This window comes from Silurus meridionalis, chromosome 12, assembly GCF_014805685.1.
Source record: "Silurus meridionalis isolate SWU-2019-XX chromosome 12, ASM1480568v1, whole genome shotgun sequence".
NCBI classification, from domain to species: domain Eukaryota; kingdom Metazoa; phylum Chordata; class Actinopteri; order Siluriformes; family Siluridae; genus Silurus; species Silurus meridionalis.
Genome location: NC_060895.1, coordinates 19,180,716 through 19,197,676, shown reverse-complemented (window position 1 = coordinate 19,197,676; position 16,961 = coordinate 19,180,716). Strand labels below are relative to the sequence as shown.

Sequence of the window (16,961 nt, the reverse complement as noted above, 5' to 3'; positions counted from 1 at the left end):
GCAGGATGAGCTACACGAGAGGAGAGTCCGTAAACACAATCACAATAACAAAAGCAAGACTCCGTTAAAAGGGCACAAACACAGACTTATCCTTCCTCCTCACCGAACTCAATCTCGCGGCCCATTTACCGAGCCGGCCTGCTCTATATAGGTCAAATATCTGCCACCGGTGATGAATGTTTCGGCTGCGTTGCTGGGAAAAAGGCCTCAGTGCGTGAGACCTGATACAACACTATCAAAACACAAAGCAGTCTACACGCAGGGTTGGTGGACATTTTTATAGGTGCAGATAAAATCTCATGTTTGATACAAAGGCATCTGTTGCAAAGAGTCCGTATTGACTGTGCACATTTTTAAAAAGATTAAAGAGGTTTAACACACGTGTCAGGTTTCACAAACGGCTGGTGATCATGTTAACGTTATTACAGGTCTGGCATATTGGCCTTTCAAATACCGATAACACAGAATCCAGCAATGAGCACACAAAGATATCGTAGCTATCATAGGTGTTATTGAAACGAATTTGCACAAAGAAATTGTTTCTGGTTTTATCGAAAAAAAAGTATCGAATATGGTTTGGCTGCTTGTCTGCAATTGAAATAAATGGAAAACTGTACATTATCATACACACTATTTGATTATATACTGTATACATTGACAAACAAGGTTGGTTTTTGGCCCTCTTGGTAAATTCATTTTGTTTTTATGATGTGTTCCTTCAGTGCCACCTTCAGACCCTGTCGTTGAGGGAGGGCCTGTGGTGCGTCTGAAAGCTCACGCTCCCCATAACCTGACATGCCGGTCATCTGGAGCCAAGCCTGCAGCTGAGATCACCTGGTACAGGGATGGAGAGGTCATGCACACTGCAATCTACTCGAAGGTAAGCGAAAAAAAAAAAAAATCACGACTTTCTTTTTCCCTCCTCATTTTTTTTGTCCATTCCGCTTTTCTCACCCCCAGCCATAAAGTCCTAAGATCAACTTTTTCTTTTTTTTTTCCTTCCTTTCCAGCTGCCTTAATGCATTTCTGTCATTGAGGTGTTAGTCTTTTTTTTTTTTTTGCTTCTAGGTGTCACTCGGTTGCATTCACTCAATCCTCGCTCCATCAGGACTCCCTCTTGTACCCTTCTCTCCCCCTAGTCGCATTTCTTCCCTTTTATTCTTTATAAATATCCTTCTGTCTCACACACACCCTCCGATGTTCTGGCACTCCAGCATAAATAGAGCATGTTGAAGCGCAGACAGGCATAAGCGTCCGATACGGCAGAGAGAAGGAGAAAGTGCAAGGGGGGGGCGCAAGAAAGAGGGAGAGAGAATTCGGCGTCGACAATGCCGTAACACAATGGAGAACTCAGTGGAGTGTGAACGGGCATGAAAGTGTCACATTTGTCATGCTCTCTGACCACGTTAAACGACACTAAACTGCACGCTTAAGAGGGCGGGAGCTGAAGGGAAGTGGAGGAGAAACAAAAGGAGAGATAAAGAAAAAAGATAGACACGAAAATACAGATGCAAGAGCAGAAGACATAGCAGGTGAAAGAAGGCAAAGATGCTTGTTTAAGACTGCTACAGCATGAGGGACAAAGAGGGACTGGTGGACAAAATGCAAAAAAGAGGCAAAAAAGCGAAGGAAGGATGAAAATAGTAAGCAGGATGTGAGGAAGGTAAAACACACAAGCGATTACTAAAAAAAAAAAAAAGGGGGTGGAGATGAAGCAAAAGGGTGTTGACAAGCAGCTCTGCGATTCAATCTAGTGTAAAAATGCTCTAAGTGAGCCGGAGGTGTGTGTCTGCCAGAGAGTGGGCTCATGCATCGATTTGCTGCCCCTCAGCTTCCCATAATGCAACCCCCCCTCCTGCAAACCCCCTCCTTCTGATTTCCCAGAATGCACCGACTTAACACCGCACCCAGAAACCCCCCTGCCAAAACTTGCGCTCCTCTCCCCACTTAGCTGAATCGATCGGGCAAAGCGCAATAAGCAGATTTAAGAGATGATGAGGAGCAGGAAGAGCTGATCTAGGGCTCACCAGGAAAAATGTGCATGCAGCAAAATGGCATCATTAAACACGAACGCTCACCTGCCATGCCAAAGGAAAGCCTGCTCTTATCCCTGCAAAACACTGCAGAGGATCATAGGGACGCCAGTAAAGCAGAGACGGACGAGACAATAAATGATCTTTCAATTTTAAAGAGTGATGTAAATTTTATAGAGGCTTAGTCATCTCTGTAGTACAGAAAATACACCCGGCCTATGATTCAACATTATGTAATATTGAGGTGTTGGGGTTTGATTGAAAAGAGTGTTAGATTTACTCATACCACAATCACACAACTGTTACACAGGCCATGCGTCACCTCCGGTAAAACAGACCTGCACTGAGTTGGCCGAGTCGTTTACTAACCAATCATCTCATCGGTTTTCCTTTAGGCGCTGATGGAGGACGGGAAAAGAGAGACAGCGGTTAGTCTGTTACCCCTAGTGCCCGATGACCGCGATTCGGGCCGGACCTACACCTGCAGGGTCCTAAACCCAGCAGCTCCAGCCGGACGGCAGACTTCGATCACCATCAACGTTCAACGTAAGTGTTCTGTCCAATTTTAAAAACCGGGAACACGGCAGTAGAGACCGTATGTAACGTGAAGTCATTATGTTGCAGATCCTCCGTCTGTCACGCTGTCCGTCCAGCCACAGACTGTAATGGAAGGTGCTAAAGTGTTGTTCATCTGCTCAGCCTCTGCCAGTCCAGAGATCACTGGCTACAGGTAATAACAATAAAAAATAGAACATGGTGCATAATCCCAGATTAGTGTCATATTGGAGCAGGACTGGAATAAAATCATAGAGAGGATTTGGATTACTAATAATATGCCTTGTTTAACACTGAAGGTCACAATGATGTGGCTGACCCTCAGGGGACCTAGAATTCAGAAATAGTTTTTTTAATTCTAAGATGCCATTTGTCTCTGCTCCACTAGGTGGTCTAAAGGTGGCGTCCCCATCCCAGAGGCCAAAGTGGACAGTCTGGAGGTGACTGTGGACTACTCCTATTTCACTGACCCTGTGTCGTGTGAGGTGTCCAACTCTGTAGGAAGCACCAACGTCAGCACCCTGGTGGATGTGCAGTGTAGGTGCTCACACAGCAAATGCCTCGTGACATGTGAAAAATTGGTGCAAATGTCATTTTCAGAATCGAATATTCCTTTTATAAGGCCATTTCCTGTCCCTGGCTGCTTGAAGTCGAGATCATCTCCAGTTATCCTCTTGATTGCTCTCGATTTGAAATTCAAATTTCATAGCTGTTGGCACAAGTGATGTATCATGGCTGTGCAATGAAGCTTGAATTGAACAGACTTTGGCTTTAATAATGGCCAGGCCTCACTAGCTGCACATAGGCATCCAAGCAGATTGCATGAAAAGCTGCGTTCTCAGGAGACGCTGTCATCAGGGACACATGCTTTGTGCTTTAAATGCGGGTATGTGTGTGTGTTTTTAATGGGGACTTTGTCTCTATGCAGTCGGTCCCAGGTTGTTAGCGGAGCCAAAGCCACAGACGGTGGACAACGGCATGGATGCGGCATTCACCTGCGCCTGGACTGGCAACCCTCCACTCACCCTGGCATGGACCAAGCAAGGATCCAGCGTGGTAATGCTGCCTTCTTGTATTGCTTATTTTATCCTAGTTTTGTCCTCATGGCATGAGAAAGGTTGGAGAAAGGTTTAGCGCTGAAACAACGTACATCTGTTTGATGCCTAATAACAGGGTCGTGCTGACAGTCTGTATCGATTCGTGATGCAAAGTCTTGGAAAAAACACTAACCTAATGACAGCTGATCCCCTACAGAATAGGGTGATGATTTTCATACGAGCGCGCGTGGCAAATCGCTGCTATCTTGGGCCTTATCCTCGCACGCGAGCGCGACGTCTTCAGAAGGCGAGAGACCGCTGATCGTCAGCCAGCTCTGGTATTTTGAGCCTGCTGTAGAGCCTGTGCATCACACATCAGCCAAATATCTCCTGGGAACAACACTTATGCTGGCTAATAAGATTTTGCAAAGAGCTAGAGAAAGCAACCAAGGAAGAAAAGCAAAAAAAAAGGCGGCAGGGTGGGGGTAAGAAGGATACAGCCTAGCGCTGGGCTAATTTTGGTGCTACACCTCCTCCATCTGCCTGTCCCGTACAAGTGTAGGATCATCTCATCCTCGGGTGGGTTTGGTTCATCGCCACTAGATCCGGATTAATTGGCTAATTCGATGAGTGCCTTGCGAGTGAAAAATCAAGGGGAGTTCTAAACGGATTAATCAGAGTGCAGCGGGGTTGGGCAGGGATGAGATGGGGGGAGGGGGCTAACGACTGATGGGGTTTAATGAGGTACCATGGTGAGAGATGCTCACACACACCGGAGGCCAGAATGCCTGGTGAGAGAGGGCGCCCGCAAGCAGCCGAGCCCACTCTGGAAAAACGCAACTAGGTTTAATTAGAAGTGTGCTGGCTCTAAGGACTGAGGCCGGCATGCTTTAGACTGTAATTAAGACGGCGGCAGGCAAAATTACAGCTCCAGTCGCAGCTCTCCCATTGGTATTAGCAACTCCAGAGCGAGGAGACGATGATGGCAACGATTGCCTCGCAGGGCTATGCTGCTGACTGAAATAAACAGCAGGCTATTTGTTTTCGGAATTGGATCGTGCACATCCGACGGAAATAATGATGCTGGGATGAAAATGTTCGGGCAACAATTGTCCAAATGGAGGAATTTTTGCATGTAGATAATTAGAACAATATTAGACAATAGCCTCGAGAGGTATTTTAACATTTATAGCTGTAGATTTGGCCCATATTTAGAGGAGTAAAAATATTCCCGAGAGAGATGTGGCTGCATGGCCTTTGTGCCTGTCTGTTAACATGAAGTGGGTGGGTCTCTATGCCATCACTCCCCATGTAGTAGGTGTGGAATGCTCTATTTACAAGAACTGGTCTTGAAATTGTTTTTATACCACCTTGTACATTTGGGCTCTGTGCCCATCAGTCCACATTAAGGAGGCATTCCTTCTGAGCCCACCAGTCCAAGTGAAATAATTGTGGCCCATATGCCTTGGATGTGTCTTTCCCATCCATATAAAACAGCTCTACATTGCTTCATTGCTTAGTGATCATCTGATATGTGAATTGTTGACAGACACACACGCAAAGAAATTGATTATTTAAAATATAAGCTTAAATATAATTTACCAGCTTGTAGAGTGTAACCTATCCTTACAGCAGTGCTAATGGTGGCTCTTTTTTAATTTCAGGTCCTCAGCAACAGCAACACTTTGCATCTAAAGGCCGTGACTCAAGAAGACTCCGGGACGTACACCTGCAAAGCCATCGTACCGAGGATCGGCGTGGCCGAAAGGGACGTCACGCTCACTGTGAATGGTAATCCTCTGTCCATCAATCAGATCAAACCGCTCATTACTGCTATTTCGAGAGCGCAAAGGAATGCAGACGTCAGAAAGTCCTTTTTTCTCTGCTAGCTATTTCAGTCGGGTAAACTCGTTCAAACTCATTATTTAACATCTGCTTCAGACGCACATTGGCTTGTTCCAGCCCCCTTTCACAACCCACCCTCACACACACAGTAAACTGAAAACAAGTGGCTTATAGTTTCTATTTAAAGACACTGTCGAAGAAATCCTATTATATAACATAACAGGTTAGCGATACGTTAGCGCTCTGAGCTCATATGACTCATAAGTTTTGTGAACCAACAAAAATCAACATCAACTTTTTTCCCCTCTCTGCATGCTATGTTAATTCCCCCAACCAACACATATTTACTGTTGATGCATTGGCTTGTGGCTAGTCATTGAAAAGGCATGTATGAAGATTGCCCACATGAATTATCATTCGCATTTACATTTATGGCATTTGGCAAACACCCTTATTCAGAGCAACTTAATGATCTTATTTACACAACTGAGCAGTTGAGCATTAAGGGCCTTGCTCAGGGGCCCAGCAATGGCAGCTTGGCAGGGATGGGATTTGAAATCACAATCTCTTAATCAGAAGTCCAACATTTTAAACAGTGGGCTACCACAACTACTTATCAGAAGTACAAAAACCAGGTTGCTATTTCCAGCTCGAAATGTCCTTATACACTGATCAGGCAAAACATTAGGACAATATAACTTTATGAGAGGTGAATTGAATAACACTGAATATCTCCATCATGGCACCTGTTAATGGGTGGGAAATATTATGAGAAATGGACAAGTGTAAGGATTTGAGTGAGTTTGACGAGGGCCAAATTGTGATGTCTAGACAACTGGGTCAGAGCATCTCCAAAACTGCAGCTCTTGTGGGCTGTTCCCTGTCTGCAGTGGTCACTATCTATTAAAAGTGATCCAAGGAAGGAACAGTGGTGAACCGGTAAAAGGGTCGTGGGCGGCCAAGGATCATTGATACACGTGGGGAGCAAAGGCTGGACCATGTGGTCCGATCCAACAGACGAGCTTCTGTAGCTCAAACTGATGAAGAAGTTAATGATGTTAATGTTTGACAGGTCAGGACTGTTTTGGCAGCAAAAGGGGGAGAGCACTAAATTAGGCAGGTGATCATAATGTTATGCCTGATCAGCATCTCATGAAGTGTGCTAATACTTTTAGAACTGCAGGGAGATTTTCAAATGACGTTTTCCCATTTTTCTGACACGCCCATCGACACAAAGACACGCCCACTTTTGCTATCTAGAGACTTCATTTACAGCACATTCATTTAGAGATGCTTGTAATTTCATATAAGTCCTTTTGTGGTTATCTGTTTGCACACACTCCCACTTGTACAAACTTTTACCTACTCGCTCAATGCCTCTCCCACTCTGTTTCTCTCTCTCATTCCATCTCTCTCTCTCCGTCTCTGCAGGTCCACCCATCATCACGGCTGAGGCTACACAGCAGGCTGTCAAACACGCCAAAGGAAAGCTGGAGTGTCTGGTGGGCAGCAGCCCTCCTCCTGACAAAATAGTAAGTTCTCCTCTCAGTGTGTGTATAAATATGTGTGTGTGTGTGTGTGTGTGTGTGTGTGTGTGTGGGTGAATTTGTGCACACTGTGTGCTTGTTAGGTATCTTACACTCACACAGTTTTGACAAGCTTTTCCTCCATGCGGCAGTTGATTTCACTTTTCTTCCTGTACATGCGAGCATGAGGTGTGTGTGCCCATGTGTATATCACGTGGCAAGATTCAACCTCCCGGCACGATCTAAAGAGAAAATCTTCTGTGTTCTTTCTCTCTCTTTCTGATTCGCTTTTTTGCAATACACTCACACACACAAACCCACACACACGCAATCATACACAGACACACCGCGTGCTCGCACACCTCAGTATAATACTGCTAGAGGAGGAGGTCACTTCTGTAGTTCACCTCCTGCCATTGCAGAATTATTAGAGTATGTGGTGGAGAGAGATAGAGATGGTGAGAGAGAGAGAGAGAGAGAGAGAGAGAGAGAGAGAGAGAGAGAGAGATTGAGAGAGAAAGAGAGAGAGAGAAAGAGAGAGAGAGAAAATAAGCAGAAAGAGGAAGAACAGTGGATGTGTAAACAGATTCACAGCAAGAACAGGAACAATAGAACGAAAAGAATCAAACCGAGGGTGAAATGAAAATTACAGGCTAAGTTGGAGCTATGACGAGAGAATAAAAGTGAGAATGAGCAAGAGAGAGAGAGAGAGAGAGAGAGAGAGAGAGAGAACTCACTTTGGAAGTCTTGTTTAATCCCATGCGTTAGAGTTTCCTGTCTTTTTGGCAAAAAAAATGTATACATAAAATCTAATTCACACATTTTGTATTCGATCAGCAAATACTTTTCTGAAGTGAGCTTTTTTTTGCTACAGGAGCTCTAAACATACATATTAATAAATAAGTAAATCATCACACACTCACGTCAAAATGTCAAGTTGTTCACAAACTCAAACCCGACCATCTTGTGTGGTTTTTGACATTGTATGACACTGTTCTCTATCAAAACGGACAAGGTTGCAGAGGTAAAAACCAAAGGTAGGGGTGGGTTCCTGACTATAAGCGTTCAATGCTTAGCCCAAAGCAGAACAAGAAGAAGAAGTAGCAAAAGCCATTACTCAAACTAATTAACTCATTTCCCTTGATTTTAATGTTCACATATCAAAGGGCAAGTCTTGACTTTTTATCTGCCATCTGTCCTAAAGGTGTGGACATTTGGGGACACAAGCTTGTCCTCCGGATCCTCTGGCCGTTTTTCAGTGCAGACGGTGAACAGCGACCACGGCGTCCTGTCCTCCCTCGTCCTATCCGAGACGCTGGCTCAAGATTTCCAGCTGAGGTACAACTGCACGGCTTGGAACCGCTTCGGAACGGGCACGGTGCTCGTCACGCTCAAAGAACAAGGTGAGCAAGAAAACCTACGACTTAAGGTTTCGCTTTTTCCCCTGTGCTAAATAGAGAAATGGAGGAATAGTAATAGTTATATATTAGTATTGCAGGCTGCATGAGGACATGAGGCCCTTTTCCCCCCTTATAAATTAGCATACTCATACATATTTATAAACCCTTGCTTTAATTATAAAAGTGAATACATGGATGGTCCTCCACCATTTGTAGTCGTTTCCTAGATTTTCAAAAGTACTATTAAATCACTTAAGTAAATTTGTGCAGGCTTATTTCACTTTCTTGATCTTTATTTCACGTTCCATGAAAGAACTCAGGAAGGCAACCAAGAGAAGGAATAGAAAGAGATTCTGAAAACAGAGGTGGTGATATTTTGGCATAGTGTTTAGTATTGGATTAGAAAAGTGTTTTTTTGTTTTTAGAGGGACCGTGCAGGTAGTTCAGTCATGTGCACAGGAGGGACATAGGGTACATTGGTAGGAGAATGCTGCGGATGAAGCCACCAAGCATGAGGAAAAGAGGAAAGCAAAGGAGGAGGTTTATGGATGTGGTGAAGAAAGACATGCAGGTGGTTGTTTTGAAAGAGGCAGATGTAGAGGACACAGTGATATGGAGAAGGATGATCCGCTTTGGCAGACAAAAGAAAAAGAAGAAGGTTTAATACTTGAGATTGGATTTAATTTGATCCTGGGCTTGAAGAGAAAAGGACATGGTGGCACTGAAAACTGGGTTGTTAAATGCGGTTGTTAATCATAGTGGGAGGAAGGGATACGGATGGGGACGCAGGAGGGCATGGGGCCCTTTTAAAATTTGAATACTCATGCATATTCATCAGTCCTTGCATTAATTATAAAAGCGAAAAAGAAATGCTCCTATGCCACTGAAATAGTTTATTTTTCAGTTTGCATATTAAAAAATAAAAACTTGACATGTACTTTAATACAGAGCATTTTTTGGTAAATTATTTCTGGTCTGTGAAATGATGAAAAGATGCAAAGTTTTTAGCCTTTAAAACAAAACTCAGATTTGCCTGCTCACAAAGGGGTAAGAAAAGCGAAAGGTGACTATGACAAGAAAACGAAAAAAATCTCTGAACGCACAGGTGGTAATATCCTGACAGCCGTATGTTTTTGATCAGGGTTTTCACTTTTCATTGTAGTAAAAGACTTTCAGAAGAAAATATTCAGGTTGGTGTGAGGAGTGGGGGTGCAGACGTGGCCACAGAAGGACATGAAGCTTTAGTTTCAAAAATGATTTGCATACTCATGCATATTCATTAATACTGATAGATTATCAGTGTGATGTACACATGCTCCTAATAGCATTAAAGCAGACTCGCAAGCATTCGATGAAAAGATAAGGAGTTATGAAGGCTTTTCTTTTTTCAACTGAAGATCAGCTTTGTGATAAAAAAAAAAAAAAAGAGTTTAGGGAACTGAATGGGAACTAAGATATGAGAGAAAAGAAGGCAGTCGTATTTTAATATGTATGGTTTAATACTCAAGAATGGATTTAGTTTGATCTCTGGGTAAATGAGAAATTGAAAAGAATGACAGAAATCTATATATGTTATATAAAATTGGGAATGACCAAAATGATGGATGGATGGATGGATGGATGGATGGATGGATGGATGCATGGATGTATGGGTGGATGGATGGATGGATGGATGGATGGATGGATGGATGGATGGATGGATGGATGGACTGATTTAAAGTCATTTCAAAGAAATCGATATCAATATAAAATGTAAATGTTGTAGTAAAATCATTTAAACATCTGAGAAAAGATGAACTTCAAGTTATGCAAATCATTGCACAGGATAGTGGAGGTAAAGTTTTACAAAAAAAATAAAAACAATGGGGGAGAAATAACGATTTAAATATGTTCCACAACCACATTTTGTTTTATTTGTGGCTTTTATTGAAAAAAAATACTAAGAAGATAAAAGTGTCCTAGAGAGAGAGAGGCTAGATGTGTTGAAACAGACCCTCCCAAGGAAAATAAGAAAAAAGCGTGTGTGTGTGTGTGTGTGTGTGTGTGTGTGTGTGTGTGTGTGCGTAAATGATTTGGCCTCATATAAATTCGCATGGCACTGCTGCCATATTATTCCAACCTTTAGTACAGTACTGAAAGAGGAGCCAAAAATTCGTTATCAGATGGATACACAAAGTGTATTGGGATAATTCAATGGTTTCATTTATTATGTCCATCTGCATGATGCTCCTTTCTCTGCCTTTTATCCCGGCCTGATTCGTGACAGGCCCTTCTCCAGAGTCAGCTCCAGACCAACAGATCCAATAAAAAAAACAAAAAAGGGGGAAAAAAGGGCCTCTAGTAGTGCGCTTATCTTAATTATACTCTGGCAAATCAATATCATTTAATCAGGAGATGGAGTGCTTAATGAATACATCTGCCCCATAACACAGATATAGATTTTGAGCCTGGATTAATTTGATTCGGGGGCCTCTGGGTGTCCCTGCATACCGCTCGGCCGGGCCTCGGCTCATCGCTCCTCCTGCACCGGGAGCCTGGGGTTGTTTAAATAAGGCTGAGCATCTAGTGCCTAAGCAGTCAGCGGTGAGAGACGGTGGAAACCAGGTCCTCGCCTGCAATTTACATCAAGGCAGAAGAAGTGTGTCTCAGGAGAAATCTGGCGAGCGACGCTATATCTCCTGCAATCTCTAATTAGATTAGCGTCAGGTGGTTTGGTACGTGTCAGGCCTGGTTAACCCCCTTCCAACTCAGATTAAAGAAAATTCTCCAGGCTTGGGAATGCCATGCCGGATGAGTTTCTATAAGCAGAGGGCTACGAGCAGTGACAGTAAGACAGACCGTTTTGAAGCGTAACCGGCCAGTTCACTCCGAATGCTCCAGAGAGAGAAAAAAAAAAGAAAAGGCAAGGCTCGCTCGAGGTCTTGCGTACGCATCTGTAATGAAACGCAATCATTCTTAACATTTTTTCAACATCTCAAGGCTGATTTGGCTTTAGAGAAGTGGGGCCGTGTGTAAAAATCAATTAAGATTTAAAAAGGCGAGCTGGTGAAATAAATTGACTTTGCAGTTCCGTGAAAAAGCGTTGCCTGTACGCGCTGACCCGGCTGTCAGTCAGCGGACACATGTCTCAGCACGCGTTTTTTACGATTGACTTCTTATTCTGTTACAGAGGCATTGCCTTTGCTGATCATCATCGGATCGTCTGTCGGGGGCGGCTGCGTTTTCATCGTTTGCGTCATCACCCTGGCGTCCATCTGCTGCCGACATGCTGCTAAAGGTGAGGTCACAGGTCAGGAGTCGGGTTCGTTTAACAGATGCTAATACAGTCAAAAAGAAATGAATAAAGCTGATGGGTTGTTTTGTATTAAAGCAGATTCAATAGTGATTAGTGTTTCAAAATGTCACCCAGCAGGCAAATGTATCTGTAATGTTAGTATTAAAGCTTTAACAGCTGACACCAATGAACATTAGTAAAAGTGTGGATCACTCATCTAAATATCATTGTTTGTAAAAAAAATTTACTGATCATTAATGTCTTTGATCTGCTTGTAGGAAAAAAGGGGACGCGGTTATCCAAGAGTGACATCCGTGTGCAAATCGTGCACAGTGACCACAACGCAGCCCGTGGGAATGATGACGAAGAGGATGTGAAGGAGCCGATGGTGAGCATCTCTAATAGCTTTGCAATTAGTACATAACATACACACACATACACACACACACATGCACATACACACACACACACACATATATACATAGGGATGTGTATCTCCATAACTGAGGGCGATGTGAACAATGTGTACAATATATTAAAGATACATATTAAGGCAGTTACTGATGCAATGCGATCCGATTCACCCCATTGTGATGCAGTGTGATCCGATTTCCATTCGATATGATGCATTGCAATTCAATATTTACCAGCTAGTTTGCGTTCATTTCCTGTTGTGTCGCTATTAAGATGCAGTTCTACCTCTGCCATGTTAATCTATATTCTGTGTGACTCTCAGGACACGCCTCGGTCTCCATATAGTTATGATGCATCATATTCACGTAGCACAGTAGTGCTGAGAGAACGTGTTTTATATATATATATATATATATATATATATATATATATATATATATATATATATATATATATATGTCAAAAATGTTCCCCAGTTTCTGGCTGTACCGCATATTCCAACATATTCCAAGCTCATAAAAATATTACCCAAAACTTAAAAATGATATGTTTTTTAGCATTTTAACTGTTTGAAGACTTTATGCTTGGGCAAACTCACAGTATAAGCATCCTAATGAGAGTTCAGCTGGCTTGCAGCAGGGTGTGTGTGTGTGTGTGTTTGTGTGTGTGTGTGTGTGTGTGTAGCAGTGTATAACCAACCTGCGTATGTGTGCGTGTTTCATTTCTATCAGGCTCCCAACAGCAGCGAGTCTCCCGGGACATCACGTACCGAGCACAGCGATCTGCTGGAGGAGGAAGATGATGAAAGATCAGATATTAAGGTAAGGCTTTTCTAAATGCTTTTATTAGTAACATGCCTGACTATTTAGGTGACAAATGTATTAGTGTAACATTTTTGCTTTGATGCAACTGTCTGGTGCAGATTGAAAAAACAAAAAGTTACTTAAACAAAAGGTTCATGTACTGTAATTTGTATTGCACGGTCATGTTGAGTGATGTGAGTACTGCTCTACTCAGACAAAACACCTACACATCGATGGAAGATGGCAAAGTTCTGGCATGATACACAGTCCAATACAAGATTTTACACTTTTCTTGAGAAACAGGACACCTCACAAAAAAGGGAAAAATACTTCTGAAGCTGTAGAAGGCGAAACCAGATGATATTTTATTATTCAGAGATCTTTCACAATCTAATATACTCGCTCGGTGGGGTTCTGCAATCGCAGATGTTAACAGTGATATGATTGGGTATCATTGCTGTTGAAATCTTCACTACTCTATTAAAATATATATCTAGGTACATGACTTATACACAATTGGACTATCCATCAGTGAATGGTAAGATCAGTACAGGCCCACTGCTGACCAGATATCATTCCAGCACAGCAGATATGCTAATCAAAATGAAAGAAATGATCAGGCAAATCCTTTTTTAATCATTTATGTACATTTTTAAAGATTATTATCCACATGAATCATTTATTAAGGAACCCCAACTCCCAGGCCCTAAAAGGGGTCAGTTTTTCTCAGCCATCCCTCCACGAGCACTGAATTAGAGAAAGTATGAATGTACAGTGTTGTTCTTAATTCTGATTGGTACAGAAGTCCTTAGATGCCATGCATTATCTTTTTTTCTGTTTTGTTTTCTCGTGACAACAAGTGGTTTTTTCCGTGATCTCAACGTAAAAACCCGTTTTCTCACAATGTAATTGTATTGCAAGAAAATCTCGACCCTGAGGTGAATGACAGCCTCCTTCTCAAGTGTTGGACACTCATGAGTAAGATGTCAGTCATAGACAGACATAAAGCTATTTCAGTTTGTGCGAGTCCCTGAAGGTAAAAGCAAATGCGATCATCCATGATGCTGCCTCGAGAGCATGCGCTTCTGCCGAATACATGGAGAAATTAAGTAACAATTACGAGGAAACAATGTTTAGGCTGAGATCAAGAGAAAATGAAGTCATGATGAGAAAACAACTTTTGTTATAGCAAGGCAATGAAGTCGTGATCATGAGAAAATAAGAAAGATGAAAATGGCCTGAAATGCATGGCCTCAGAAAATGCTGATAAATTTGAGAATGCTGATGTTTTGGCTTTGGAAAATAACCAAAGTGGGAATTGTAATTCTGGTAATTGGGTGTCACACCATATAAAGTGTCATTCCAAACATAGACACAAACAGCTGGAAATTCCATTTTTTTTGCCTCTGGTAAAATGATTTAATGCAAGAATTATGCATCTGGAGCTAAAATTAAAGATGTATAAACAGCAGCCTCTATTTTCTCGTTTAAATCCAGAGTTTGTTGTGCTGTTGGACATTTTGGATAGAAATCTGTCTTTCAGGAATAATGTACTACGGTAAAGAATTGTTGATTGTGGTTACTTACCGAATGGTTCTTCACGTTCATATTCTTCTTTTCTCTCCATGCAGGACCCCACGAATGGCTACTACAACGTCCGGGGTCATGATGAACGCAATGTCGCTCGCACCGGCTTTTCTGAGTTCATCCCAACCTCGCGGCCCGTGTACACGCCATGCCAGCTTCCATCTCCAGGCCCTTTGTACAGCCAGACCAGCACTCAGCCACGTGTCTACGACTTCTCCAACCGCTACGCCACCACTCCGGCCACCCGCACCACCTATGAGCAACAACCGCAGCAGCAACAACAGCAGCAACCGCAGCCACAACAGCAAACAACTCCAACAATGTACCCCCAGGACCCGCTGTACCTGCCCAACACCTACAGCCGTGCCTTCACCAGCTACGTCAAACCCACCTCCTTTGACAAAGTGGACACTTTTGAGCAATCAGACCAGGCCAGCAAGGTGTCCGGGTCGTCCCGCTTTTCCTACGCGTCCTCGCAGCAGTCTGACTATGGACGCCCATCCCAGCAACGCATGCAGACTCACGTGTGAGTGCAAGATTCTGCGGAAGGTGCAGAGTTCGATCGAAGTGTTCTTTACCCCTTCAGTTTGAATTGCGCCTTGGGAGTCAAATCCAGCTAGTCCTTCTTGAGCTATCGGAGAAAGGACAACACCTGTTTACGAGTCACCTCTGGATTGTCCAAGCTAATTTAATTGTGTTTAGCTTCGTCTACTAGCAGAACTTTCTTATGAATGAATGCCATCCTTTTGTAATTTCACTTGTTATGGAGACGGGCACCCGACGACGCTTAGAAATCATAGACAGATCAAACGGACTAACTTTTGTAAATGAGAAGCTAATGATCTTACGCTTGACCACAATCAAATCAAAAAAGGAAAAAATAAAATAAAAGTCTCGTGTTGGCATGCTGAAGGAATCGTAAGCACATTTTGTGTGTCGTTGACATGAGGACTGAACTACAACAGGAAATCACAAATAAGCTGAGATGAACTGGTGGAAACGACGGCTCTTTCATGAAATCTATTGGGGTATTTCTCAAGAAGAAAAAGAAAATAAAGAAAGGACTTCTTGGAAATGAAAAGATGTAATGAAGAGAAAAAAATGCACTTCAGTTGCATTTTTCTCTGATTAGCAGAACAAAAGAAAGCCCTAAGTAGGATGCAACCCAAACACAAGAGGCGTGTTTTGCACCCCAAAATGGCATGTTACTGATTTTTGGGTGCAAATGAAAGGTGCCTCGGGGTGTATTGAGAAGCTAGTGGCAATCCGAAACTGCAAAATCGAGATGCAGTAAAAACGTTTAGCGACTGTGATTTTTACTAAAGAAAGTGCAGAGATGTTCTGTCTAAAATGACACAATCAAAGTATCTCCACCATGTTTACACACAATACAAAGGTAGAACACAACTGCTACTGATAAACCAGTGTAAAAATCTGGGGGGAGGGGTTCAGCCCTCTCTTTCTCTATCTCTTTCTCTATCTCTCTCTCTTTCTCTCTCTCCTCTTCTCTGTTGCATGCAGATGACGTGTCTATGTGAACGTATCGAGCGTTTCTTTCCATGTCCATTCCTTGTGTGAGACATTGCTATACTGCACCTAATGCCATTGGATTGTGGTAATCCCGATGACGGGGTTTCCGTACTGCCATTTTTTTTTCTTCGGGCCTGAGTGATTTCCATTAGGGGGGAGAAAAAAAGAAAAGTAAATTCACAAAGTGAACTGTGCTGAAAAAACACATTGCTTGTCTTTATTTTTATACTTTATATAAGCCTTAATGTACAGTGTGTAAGCTGCTCAACTGTAAAGTACATTTATATTATGAATGCATATAAATATATATTGAATTTGAGTTTATTCAGTTTGTTTTTAACACAGCGTGTGGTTTAGTCCATTTTTCGTTCTCACTGTAAGTATGAGTCCTTCATCGTTTTGGGGTTGTGTTCGTTTTTTAGACACCTTTTCTTTTCTTTTTTAAGATTATGCATCAAGGTTTTATTCGCTAAAATGAGCTATTGTTGCTTGTAACTTTGTACACATATTTATATTTAAATAAAACCATTTCAAATAAAAAGCAGCTGGGACTGGAGGCTTTTTTTTGGCAGATGTTAAATAAATTAGCTGGTATTACTGGTAAAACGTCAATACTGTATGTCAGGCTATGTCATATATTCATCATAGAAAGAAAAAAAAGAAGTATTGAACTTTTTTATATTTTATTTGACAAATAAAGTGTCTAATAATTATTCCAAATAGCTAGCTACTTACCTAGCTACCTTCTTATTTAGCTAGTTGCTTAGCCTTACCATCTCTCATTGGGCCTACAAACTTCAAATATATCAAACATACACTAAAATAATGATTGGACTCTATACATCTGGAAAAAGAATAAAATGTTGCTTACTTTGACTAGTCATCACTTAGATGTATTGCATTTTGATAGACACCATTTATCTAGAAGGATTTACAAAGATCTAATTTATCAATTTG

At 42.2% G+C, this 16,961-nt stretch overlaps 1 protein-coding gene across 1 annotated transcript in view; it reads left to right on the top strand.

The window, feature by feature from the left end:
- The window catches only part of kirrel3l (kirre like nephrin family adhesion molecule 3, like), a 45,657-nt gene extending 29,109 nt beyond the window's left edge, over positions 1-16,548 (top strand). Inside the window, exons 4-15 of the mRNA XM_046862227.1 lie at positions 723-880; positions 2,429-2,579; positions 2,658-2,763; positions 2,977-3,125; positions 3,517-3,644; positions 5,290-5,416; positions 6,902-7,002; positions 8,201-8,399; positions 11,566-11,673; positions 11,949-12,058; positions 12,816-12,905; positions 14,519-16,548. Of these exons, the coding sequence (XP_046718183.1) occupies positions 723-880; positions 2,429-2,579; positions 2,658-2,763; positions 2,977-3,125; positions 3,517-3,644; positions 5,290-5,416; positions 6,902-7,002; positions 8,201-8,399; positions 11,566-11,673; positions 11,949-12,058; positions 12,816-12,905; positions 14,519-15,004 (1,913 nt within the window). The 3' untranslated portion in view covers positions 15,005-16,548. The remainder of the gene's footprint in view (positions 1-722; positions 881-2,428; positions 2,580-2,657; positions 2,764-2,976; positions 3,126-3,516; positions 3,645-5,289; positions 5,417-6,901; positions 7,003-8,200; positions 8,400-11,565; positions 11,674-11,948; positions 12,059-12,815; positions 12,906-14,518) is intronic.
- The last annotated feature ends 413 nt before the right edge of the window (positions 16,549-16,961 follow it).